Here is a 12,778-nt window from a genome sequence, read left to right as displayed (position 1 = left end):
AGGTGAAATGTCCACCTTCTTTTTAAATTACACTTAATATGTAAAGACATTAGTCTTTGGTGTTGTAAAATCTGTCATGTGTACAAGGGCCTCTTTAAACACTATTTAGCGTGACTCTCAGACGTTTTATGATCAATTTGTGATAATGGGCACCAATTTTGTGTGTTTCAGGAGTACATTAGGGCAGTAAAAGTAATTTTCAGCAATTACTGAGAAAACAAGCAGGACTGATCCAAACTCTGTGGGGCTGGGTGTTGGAGGTGGGGGTTGAGGTTGAGGTTGTGTTTGGAGGTTGATTTTGACATGGGGGTGAAGTTACGTTTGGAAAGAGTGAGCCCCCCAACGCACTTTTGCAAATAAGGATTCAACCATGTGGAGGTCTCAAAGGGTCTACAGAAGTCAAGCACAGCTGATTCAGAGCCGAGTGAATGTCTTTCCTATAGGTTCCTGACAGTATCCACAGTCTAAACAATACAGAAAGAACTGAAATCAACAACTCTGGCAACTCTGAAAAAGCCCAGCTGAATACTTACCAAGGTATTGCTTGGGGACCTAAGACTAACCTTCAGTGTTTTCAGAGGGCCTCCCCCAAACAAACATATCTTTGAAAGTTAAACACTTGGCATACCGTAACCTATCATGGACTTTCTAAAATGTAAATTACATGTGATGATGATATAAAAATATCAAAACACCTATTAAAAGATTCCAAATTGTAAATTCAACATTGCATTACGTCAATTAATTCAGTCTAAGCAGGGGTCCATATACACCAGGGGAGACTTAAGCAGGTTCCAAGAAGTACTTGGAAAGATTTTGCTTTTGCTTTGTGAAACCTATAAAACAGAAAAACAATAGTTAATGGGTGCAAGTTTTATAAATGTGCATTGTGAATCCGTTTTTCACCCACAGCATTGTTATGGTTTAACTGACATGCTAAGTGATGTCAAGAAAGGAACACATTTCAGTTTGTGTCAATGAAGGAGTATGTTGATGAGGTTGTGGTGGTACTACATAAGGCGAAAATGGCTGGGAAATACAAAATTAATTAGCTTTTTGAACTTTATGTTAATTAGAACATATAGAATAGCCTATTAGTTCTTTCCATTTCAAGCAAAAAACAACAATAAATAAATAAATAAATAAAATAAAAATAAATAAATCAATCAAGAGAGATCAAATGTAACTTTGCTACAACACTGCCACCTTGTGGTGTGGTTGCAAACTGTCCCAGTAAACCCACTGTATAAAATGGGGTATCATAATTTGTCTTATGCAAACAATAAACAATTTCTTTCTTTCTTTCTTTCTTTCTTTCTTTCTTTCTTTCTTTCTTTCTTTCTTTCTTTCTTAGTAATCTTTAATCATAATAGTATTTTTTCCATACTATGGAAGTTAATGGCTACCGTCAACTGTTTGGTTACCAACATTACTCAAAATACTTTTTTTTGGGGCTTAATAGAAGAAAGAAACTTATAAAGTTTTGGAACAACTTGAGGGTAAGTGAATGATCAGAAATGAGAGGATTTTCATTTTTGGGTGAAACTAAATTTCTTTAATATTATTTTTAAATTCAGAACTTATTGATACACACCTGACAGTGATGAGTACAACAATTATTGTGATGATGATGATGGTGGTAGTGGTGGTGATGATGATTATTAATTAACTGCTGAAATTCAATCATTTAAACAATATTTAAACAATAAAACTTACCCAAATATTCAACAGTGAAATATCCCCATATGATTTAAGATAACTTATTAATTCTGAACTTAATGATACATGTGACATTGATACATTGATACAACAATACAGGCATAACATAAACAATTCTCTTTTTCTTTGTTTCTATTTTTGAACAAGCAATTCAATTTCAAAGTGCTGTCACTGATTTGTAGCCACTGGTAAATTTAGGGTTGGATGGGTTCATCTGGCTTCAAAATAGCTCGAGTGACAGCATTTGTATCCGGTAATGAAGCCTCTCAGTGTAGCAGACCGGTCAGATTAAATGGATTGCCTCCAGAGGAAAGAAGGAGGGTGTAAACATATTTATCATCCAATAGTGGCCGGGGCCATGCGTGCTTGATATGCATTCTTTGCATCCCATGGTTCTCAGCTGGCCAGCGAGGGCAGAAGCAGGGAGGTCGGATGCTGTACTCAATCTCAAAGAGCTGTTTGTTTCGTCGTCAGAGGTTTGTTTTGGACACTATCCATTCAGAGAGAGTTTTCCACTTTATTCCATAATGTCAGACTGTGAGGGGCTTCCGATGGGTGAGTATCCAGTGTCAGGGAATTTTGGATTTATCCTATTTTTGGCCTGACTCCATGCTGACAGCTCATCCTGCAAATATGTTCTCTTATTCTGCTTGATGAGAGTGCAAAGGTTTCAGGCATATATGGCTGCTCTCAGGCGGACCATCTTTCTCATAGGACATCTTAAGAGAGAGGAGACTATCATTTTACAAATGTGCTTCAGTTCTGTGTGTGTATGTGTTGCAAAGTATGTGTTACAGCTTTCACAAATAATTGATCTGGATCATACATCACAGCTGAACACCTATACACATAAGACACGCCTGAGGGATCATAGAGTCCAGGAAAGTCTGAATGTTGGCTAACTTTCTGCACAGTGAAAACAATCAGATATAAATAGACCTTCTCCCTCCTGGTGTGAGGAGCAATACTGTTTACCAGGCATTTTACCTGCTCAAGCATAATACTAACCCAGTTAACACTGCAGTCTAAAGAAAAAAATGACTGTATTCTGTTCTGTTATACAGTAAAGCTCATATTTAAAAAGCATAGTAATACTATATTGCCAGTGAATTGCAATGAAGTGGTTTGCGACCTTCTGATGTGCCACAAATGCCTCCATGTATGAAGATTATCCCATCAGAATGTTTAACATTTGAAGGTTTTTTATGAAAATGAAGTCAATGCATTTTCTTCCAAATGTATATGGGTGTTATCAGTTGTCACATGTAATAACACATGCTGTTATGTGTTTGCCAAGGCCAACTCTGTCTGTTGTTATCTGTTGAATCTGGCATGCATATTTGGATACAGAGTTTGAAAACATAGGTTTAGAGAAGTGAGAGTGTCTAAACACCATCCAGTCACTGTGCTGCTAGATTGTTAAATTAGTAGCCTACTACAGAATGCTACAACTGTAAATATAGAATTTTCATAAATAAGCATCTGTGATTTAAAGTCTGCACTTATTTATAGTCTCAATAAAGCTGTTTCTTACACATTTAACTTATTTGTGTCTTCCCATGCATGCTACCTTTAAGATGAGTGAGTTAATATAATATAATAACAATAATTTCACAGTAAGGTAAGCTGTGTTTCTCAGTTTTGTTTTTGAATCTCATTTAAAAAAAAAAGAAAGAAAGAAAGAAAGAAACAGTTGTGCAGTAATTACCAGTCATGAGACACCACATAAACAAATAACTTTGAGCTGTTTACAGAACTAATTAATTAGGCTGCACTTTGGAATCCCTTTCATAATTCTGAAGAACGCCTTTGTTTAATGAAGCTCAGAGTTTAATGAACCCACTTTGTATAATTATTGGGCTTCTGTGTAACAGGAGGCTATTGTTTTCCACTAACTGAATCGTAAAATGTCCCATATTAACTGAAGGCCTTGCACTAAATAAATAATCTGATTTTGACACACACATGTTGGGGTTATGTTTTATGGGGACATAGGCATAATGTTTTTTATACTCTATTTTCTTTTTTGAAAAATATGTGTAAAAAACACATACAAAAAAAACGTTCCACCACAGAATGCTGTCAAACATTAGGAGGTGGAAATGTTAATGGTGATTGGGAAATGACAGAATTACTCCATTTTAAATACCATAGCCTATATTCATTGTTGATCGACAGTGTGTGTTTTAAGAGAGCTTGTTTGTAGATTACAAGGACAAAAGTGCCCATATTTTAAGTAACACCGATGATTTGTTTACTTACAACAGTATACTTCTCAAATAATGGTTGGACTGAAGTGTGAATTCCCTGCACGCGCCTGCTCTAAGTAAACCACAAGGTGTCACTATACAGCTATTTAAAATAGCGATAGCACACACAGTACGCCCACCTGCTAAAGGTCAGATTATTCACAATAAGGGAGAATTATATTGTGGCAGAATGACATTTAGTTGTGTTTAGTTTAACTGCGTGTCGTACTAATGCATGACATATAGGTACTCTCTGTGAAGGACACGACCATCTCTGGTCATCTGATCTCATTGCATAAGCAAGGCTTATTAGGCTTATTAGTGATGTATAATATCCTTTATGAGTGCTGGCAGTTGTGGAGGTGTGACAAACAGCCAGCAGGCTTCCTTTATTTGTATTTTGGCAGGTGAGTGAATAGGCATTTTCCATTCTTTTACTGCCCAAACCTGGGGAAGTCGTGGCCTAATGGTTAGAGAGTTTGACTCCTAACCCTAAGGTTGTGGGTTTGGATCTCAGGCTGGCAATACCATGACAGAGATGTCCCTGAGCAAGGCAGTGAACCCCCAACTACTCCCCAGGCACTGCAGCATAAATGGCTGCCCACTGCTGCGGGGGTGTGTGTGTGTTCACTCCAGTGTATGAGCACTTTGGATGGGTTAAATGCAGAGCACAAATTCTGAGTATGGGTCACCATACTTGGCTGTATGTCATGTCACTTTCACTTTTTTTTTCTCTTGTCATAAGGAATTAAAAAAAATTATCTTAAACAGTTCCCTAGTAATGCAGCTTGTGCAGTTATAATTTACATTGCAAACATCTGTCATGGCATCATCCATGTTTGTCTTTGCCATATTGTGTACTTTTATTTTTCTTTAAAAGCATGCTGGTTTTCGATTGCAAGGGTGTTTTTATATAATGACTTCACTCCTCTGGTCTGGTCTGGGAAGGAGCATCTCCATCTGTAATGCAATTTCAGCCTCTTAGCGCTGGTGGGCAGAGTTATTCAAGATAGTATATTGATCGACCAGAGTAATCCTGACAGTCTGAGACTGGTAATGTGAAGTCCTAGTAAAAGCAAGTGGTATGTTCACACTGCGGAGAAAATCACTCATACATTTGGTCTATCCCATTAAGATCCCATTAGAGCAATGTGATGTATGAGCCCTGTATTTTGAACGGCCTACTAATTGGTTTGACCAGTGAACTAGTCATGTTATTGGCTTTAGGTATTCTGTGACATTATGACATTAAGGTATATAAGTCTATACGACTATATAATTTACAGAATATAGCCTCTTTCCAAAATAGCATGATATATCATAATATTTTGGTAATGCATGGGTTATCTTTTTTTTTTTTTTTTAAATCAGCCAGTTTGTATTAGAGTTTGTATTAGATATTTATTAGTGCATACACATTTTACATATATATTACCTTTGCAATCATCTAATGCTGACTATGAGTTAAAGTTTAAAAACACTTATAACACTGTTGAAACTTTAGAAGATCTCAAAATTAATATCCATTTTTATACTGTTCATTATAATGCTGTGATGCCTTTATTCACTTGTAGCATTATAAAAAAACTGATATTAGTTTAGTGTTTTATTATTAACTTACAATGCACTTCATGTAGTAACAGCTAAATAAACTGGTGAAATAACTGACTTAGTCAACCTCATTATAGTGGCATAAAACCATTGAAGGTTCATTTTAATGGTCAGCGCAGGTAGAAGTAGATTCTCAAAGTGCAGTAACAACTGCACAGTTTCACCTTTTTACAGTGCAGTATTTGGCCTGAAACTATACAGTTCAGAGCTTTTCTGCAAAAGTGGTATGATTTATGTGAAAGAAAATAGCACTGTGTTGTTGCATAGGTCTATGTAGAGCATCATGTATGGTCTTCCTTATATAGTAACTGGGGGATGGGGGAGCAGTTCCATGTATCCAGCAGCAGAAGTCAGATATGATTAATGTTTTCCCTGCTTCACAAGATACAGAGCTGTGTAAGCAGGAGAACATTCTCTTATATAATCATCACAGATGAAAGAACATTTGAATGTGTCATACAACCCACATAGATTGAATGTTTTTCAGTAAGAACATCCACAATATATTTATATATGTAGTTCACTTATAGATATTTAAGACATGGCTGTCTGGAATATTTGATTTGGTTTGGCCATATGATTCAGAATAAAATATATAATATTTAGGGATTGCAGCTTATTTAATGTGTTTTAACCATGCTAGCTGAATGCTTGAGTAAGTTTATGAGCGCTGAGGTAAGGGGAACAGTAGGGGGTGTCAGATAGACACACTGACGTCACGTTCTTCAGTGTCCCTGCTCCCAAGGGCCATGGAAGCAGGGCCATGGAAGCACGGCTTGGACCAGGTGGTGGTCCGTGGTTTGTAGAAGAATAATGCCTCAGGGGAAGCCACAAGGCTGGCTGCCCAGGTCCCCACCCAAACCAGCTGTGTCAAGGGCCAGTACGGCCCGGAAGTGGATGGAAAGCTTGTGAAAATGCAGATCACGCAACTGAATGTTGATCGTCTGGCCTTGTGCTTGTTTGTTGCGAGTATGTGGATTTGTGACAGTATTTATACTGCAGAATTAAATATTAAATGTATACAATGTTCAAAAGTTGTGGGGAAAAAAAACTGTAAAAAGATTATAAAAAATTTGGCTTCACTTTTAATGGTGCTTGGAAGCTGATTTTATTTGGCTAAACAAAACTTTCCTTTTTGCTAATTCTGCTGATCTTTTTCTTTCCACTAATCTAGTACTCTTTCATTGGATAAATTAACCACAGTTGTGTATGATGTCATTTAAATGATGTCACTGTGGTGGCTTGACCAACATTGTTTGACTCATGATGTTAACTGATTAGCTTTAGAGCAGTGGTGAGTTGCACTTATATCGAACACACTGTCTGTCTGCAGTTCTGTAATTTGATGTCTGGATTCTCAGTTAATTCTGGATCTGAACTGTTTTCACAACCCAGAGGATCATGAGTGCTATTTCAATCCTAAAAGCAGATGATCCCTGTTCAGGGAAAAAAAACTGTAGGATAGAAAGAAAGAATGTATGTGAGACAGAAAGAGTCACATAAAGAATTATGAATATGAGAGAGAATTGACAGGAGAATTATGTATTTGATACAATTTGATTTGAACAAGAATCGCAGATCCAATGCGGTGCTTTGTTGTTGCACCGTAAAAAAACACACACACAAAAAATATATATATACTGTGGGGTCATAATAATCATGGCTAACCTAACATCAGATTATCCAGTATCCAAAGGTAGCACAGCTCAGGGTTTTGTTTTAAACACTAAGAATAGAGAGATTCAGAAAGCTTCAACTTCATTAGACCATTTTTTTTCATTTGACCTGTACAGAGATTTCAGTGTCACTAGGGATTATGTCTTCTCTTCATAAAGAGTCATTATTCATTCACAATATGCATGATAATAAGTTGTTATATAATAGGAAGCTTGCACATGTAAGATCTTTTAATGAGCTGGTCGAGTCTGCGCTTCATGTTAATGTTAATTCACTAATAGGCATTGGAGCAGGTGCAGATGCTATTTTAGTCTAAACCTCAGGCACTGGCATGGTCTGTTACCCTGAGATTATCAACACAACCTCCTGACATTGCTTATGACATGCCATTAATGCAGTTGTAGCTCTACTGGAGGAGGAAAAATGTCAGCTGATTGCAAACATGAATGTCATTTTCATGTACAGTAGTCAGAGTGTTGTGTACTATTACTGCATAATTATTTAACAATAGCTTGAATGCCACAAAAGCAAGTTCCTGCAGATGGATATGGTGGATAGATCACTATTCTTTGGAGTCTTAACTCTATGACTCACTGTTGTTTAGGCATTTTTTTTCTTAGTTATAAATACTGTGAACATAAGCATATGTGGATGTGCAGGAATGTTACTGCAGAAGTCTTTGGATTATACCATATAATTTCCCTTACAAAAGACCACTGGAATTCTGTCAGATGCTGACTATAACTGATCCCCAACAAGCTCCTTTATTGTGTATGTTTGTGTGTCATTTTGTGTTTGTGTAAGTGTGTGCATATGTGTTTGAGTGAGAAATGTTCAGCCAACATAATTGGAGAACAATGGGAGGGTGTATCACTGTTGGGCTGCCACCCGAGGGATCCCCAGACTTACCTGGAGATGATGAAGTGCTTCTGCCTGCCTCTCTCCCTTCCCCCAGCTGGTGTCTCTCTCCAGGGGTCTGTGCACTCTCTAATCTCACAGCACCACCACTGGACCATATTTTCCTCTGTTTGCCCTGGTCCTCGATTAACACGCAGACAGTCAAAGCCAAAAAATCATCAAAAGTTGCTTGTATTGCTAATGTTTTTGCTATTACTTTTAAATGTGAAGCATGTCAGTACATATTTTTCCACTGTATTTAAAAAATTTTTTTACCACATCAATTTTGCTTCGGCATCTGATGATTTGACAGCAACAGCTCAGAATATAAATCACTATTATATACATGTTTTGTTTATTTTATTTTATTTCATTATTTGTACAGTTTTGTACTTGAATAAAAACATGTTTACTATATGAAGCAAAGTTTTTAGGTATGAAATAAAATAACTGTGAGTTGGAAATGATTGTGTCAATCATTGTGTCATTTGAATTGGACTTCAAATGACACAATGACAGAAGATTAAAATTTCTCAAACCAGACCATTAATGTTAACAATTATTGTAGGCTTGCCATCATGATTCAGGACAAGACAAATCATTTATTGAGCACTTCATATTTTTAGGCTTCTGATGCAAAGCCATGGCCAAATTGGACACAGAAACCCTAGAAATCCAATTTAACACACAGCTCTCTTCCACTTGCCATTATTTGATGTTTTGTCTGTTTTAAGATGTGTAAATATAGGCCACATTGTCATTCGTATGCATATTCCACCGTATGTGCCTGCCTCTTGAATAATTTAAAAAGGTTTTCCCCTGTGACGACCCACAGTCAAAACTGAGATATTCTCTTTCTGCCAACCTTGGTTTCTCTTTGATGGTCGTCCAGACTGCTTTGTCTGTCTGAAGGCAGGTAAGGGTTGAATAGTCAGTTTAGCTCTGATTTTTACTCCAAAAGCTTGTTTGGATTATGGAATAAAGGGTGGAAAGTGAGGTCATGTATTGTGTCTCATATGTGGAAAAGTCCCCAAAAACCTTCCTCCTCATGTGGGAAGCACTGCTTCATTTCTTTACTGTCTGCAGTGGTGAGGTAACTAACTACAAGTTTTAAGTAATGTGACAGCAGCTTTTTTAAAGTATAGCAGTGTAGCTATTTTTTCAGATTATTTGTAGTGTAGCGTGACAAAACTCTAGAATATGTCACTACTTTTGTTGCGTTGTATTTACATACAAAATTATTTTTTTTTAATCCACTAACTTGTTGAAATATTTAGTTAAACATTGCCATTAATCACTTTGTTGCCACTATGTTACATAAATTATGGTTCTTTTTAACTTTATTGGTTGTTTTAGTGTTCATGTACCTGTTTAAGTAATTTTTACTGTTTTATTTTCTTAGAATTTTTTTGTGGCAGTAAATATTGCTGTAATTGCAAACATAATAATACATCATTATATGCATATATGCATATGATTTTATATACACATACACTACTGTTCAAAAATTAACAGTCACAATTATACTTTACATTAATACTTTAATCAAAAAAATAATTTCTACAAAACAAATTTTCTTCAAATAAATTATTTCTATTCATCCTAGAATCCTGAAAAAAAGTATCACGGTTTACACAGAACATTAAGCAGTACACGGTTTGGTTTCAACATTGCAACATTAGAAATGTTTCTTGAGCTCCAAATCAGTATTAGAATAATTTCTGAAGGATCACGTGACAGTTAAGACTGGGGTAATGATGCTGAAAATTCAGCTTTACACTTTACATTTTAATATGTATTCATATAAATTTTAAATTGTAATATTTCACAGTACCACTATTTTTTACTGTATTTTTGATCAAATAAATGCAGCCTTGCTGAAGAGACTTATTTCAAAAACATTTTAAAAAAAATCTTACTGACCCCAAACTTTTGAATGTTAGTGTAGATATGGTTGGTTTTGTTTATGATTGTTTTGTTTAAAATGTTAGACGTGGGAGCTTCGATTTAGCCTCCTCCACCCACAAACAACACGCTCATAATCCTCTTTACTCCGAGTGTGCGGTTTAAGCACAACTACATCCCTGAACCAGTGAGTAAAAACAAACACATATACCCTTAATCAATAGTAGCCCTTTGCCAACTCTAAATATCGATTCACACCAACTCGCTTCTATTTTAAGACAACTCTAATGCAGCAAAGTCATCTTTTCTCGCTTAATTTCTCCAGCACTGTTTCCTACAGCATCAGAGCGGAGCCTCAGTCAGCTGGAGGGGGAGGGCTTATGTTTTGAGAGAGGCTCCACCCCTTGTATGCTGATTGGTCCGTTCTTCACTCACAGACGAGCTCAGCGGAGTGTCCTCGACAACATTACACAAACACTCACACACTCCTCTGAGAGCTCAAGCCTTGTACTGGCTTATTTTCCTTTTGGAGATCTCACACAGGAGAACAGCACAGAAAGAAGAAGTGCTCAAGAAGACCTGCATTTTAGAACTTAAGAAATATTTCCACTTTCTCTTTTGGAGTCCTGTTCAAGGAGAGCGTCTGAGTTAGCTTGACTTGAGCGTTGGGTAAATGGGTTGTCATGGTTACTGACACTGGCAGTCTGACCCTAGAAGAAGACTGGATGTTGAATGGACAGAGAGCCGCGGTGACCAGCCAGTGAAAGGAAAGGAGTTTTCGGAGAAAGGGAAGAAGGGAGGAAGAGAATGGAGGACGGCTTCTCCAGCTACAGCAGTCTCTATGACACCTCCTCACTGCTGCAGTTCTGCAACGGTAAACTCATCATGTTTTCTGTCTTTAGTCTAAGAGTTTGTCCATCTTATGATCTACATCTCTTCATGTCCAGGTAAACATGTTGCCTCGGCTGGACGGTGGTACCTCAGGTGCTGCACTTAACCTGTATGACCTTTTCAGTCCCTTAACTTTGACAAAGTTGTTCATCCCTCTTGGCTGGGATGGATCAATTTGACACGAATGATAGTAATTGACAGTTTTCTTACAGGCTTCTCGCTGATATTCTCTCAAAGCAAGTATTTCTAGAAGGAAATCTCTCAAATGTCATGTTATTCCGGTTCTTAAAGTGTTTAGGTACCTGAAGCATATTTGTCATTCCTGAGATTGAAGGTGTTTGATACTGTTTTCAGACAGACGTGTTCGTTTTGAACAGAACAATGCAGGGGAAAATCTCTTACCCCTTATTACATCAGACCATTCTCCACTGAAGATGAAACTCAAGACCTTTCTGACAAGCTAAAGAATGTGGATGTCGGTTTTGATTTGTTGGGTTGTTGTCCTTTTTGAGGGTGTTTTTGTTGTTCTGCCGTCCTGATTGCGATCTGTAGTCATGTGTATGTATGCTGGCTGGTGCTTCAAGGCCTTTGGGTGAGGGCTGATGATAAAAGAGGAAAAGAAGAGAGGAGGATGAGGTGGTTATTAAGGGATTTCCTTGTTCCAGGATGAATAAATGTGCGTGTCACTGTTCTGTCAAACACCATTAATCTCTTGCATTAAGGAACCTCATATGACATCACAGCACTAAAGAAAGCCTTCTGAAGATCTCCCTGCTCTTTTGTACTATGTGATGCTGTGCTTTTGCATGAGTTTCTGCAGTATATGTTTTATTGATCTGTAGTTTAACTCTTTATTAGTGAGGGTTTATTTCAATCTAAACTGAAAAAAGTAAATTTCACAATTAATTACAAAGAAGTGACAAGTAACACATTAAAATAAACACAACATCTTGTAGTAGAAAGACTGAAATAGTATTCTCTTTTTAAAACATATTCCAATAATCTTGATGTTTTATTTATGACTCCAAATTTTTTTACAGTGTGATCAAATTTGTTTTTTGCAAAAGTAAGTCTAGTCTTCTACTGTAAATCAACATTCTCTCTTATAATTCTGTTTGTTCTAGACATACACAGTATATTCATATCATATTATAATGTTATCAGTTAGAGATTTTATAATTTATCAGTGGATACAGTACACATATATGCTGAAATGTAATTGTGCATGCTTATATCTTTAAAATAAATAATAATTTTTTATAATGAATAATTTTATTGTAATGTAATGTTTTCATATAACAATTATTATTATTATTGAATATTCATTTTATAATAATAATGTAACATAATTAATATCCATGTTTCATATTTTACATTTTAACGTTTTAATGCCTGAATTCACTTTCAAATGCATTTAAAGCATTTAAAATGATTGGTTTCAGTTTTTAGTATTTTGTTTTTCACAAAATAGTATTTAATTTTAATACTGACCATTTATCGGTTATCAGCCATAACATGAACATAACTATCAGCTTATCAGTATCGGCCAGAATTTTAATATTGGTGTGTATCCCTAGTTTGTTCACTCATTAATCTCCTTTAAAGTTCATACTGCGATTTGAAAATACGGTATTAGAGTGATGTTTGTTTCTGGGTCATGTGACAGCTGTATATCTACTATGTGAGTGCTTGGGCTCATGTGTTCATTAGAGGTTACTGACTTGTGTTTACACTGAAGTTATGATATCATTGTACGGTTGTGGTGACACCACAAAGCATTGTGTGATCTTCTCTTTCGTCATCTTGGCAGACATGTAGCCTATAAGAAG

At 36.4% G+C, this 12,778-nt stretch overlaps 1 protein-coding gene across 10 annotated transcripts in view; it reads left to right on the top strand.

Annotated features, from left to right (window-relative positions):
• The first annotated feature begins 2,154 nt into the window (after positions 1–2,154).
• Positions 2,155–12,778, top strand: part of LOC109108391 (echinoderm microtubule-associated protein-like 1) — a 46,593-nt gene continuing 35,969 nt past the window's right edge. For 4 of the 10 annotated variants that reach the window (XM_042774604.1, XM_042774603.1, XM_042774602.1 and 1 more), the window contains exon 1: positions 10,497–10,932. In XM_042774604.1, the coding sequence (XP_042630538.1) occupies positions 10,866–10,932 (67 nt within the window). In that variant the 5' untranslated portion in view covers positions 10,497–10,865. Of the gene's footprint in view, positions 2,275–10,494; positions 10,933–12,778 lie in introns of those variants that run through there. The other 6 variants (XM_042774599.1, XM_042774596.1, XM_042774595.1 and 3 more) reach the window with 4 other exon arrangements.

Source organism: Cyprinus carpio, chromosome A17 (assembly GCF_018340385.1).
Source record: "Cyprinus carpio isolate SPL01 chromosome A17, ASM1834038v1, whole genome shotgun sequence".
NCBI lineage: Eukaryota > Metazoa > Chordata > Actinopteri > Cypriniformes > Cyprinidae > Cyprinus > Cyprinus carpio.
This window is presented reverse-complemented; position numbering and strand designations above follow the sequence as displayed.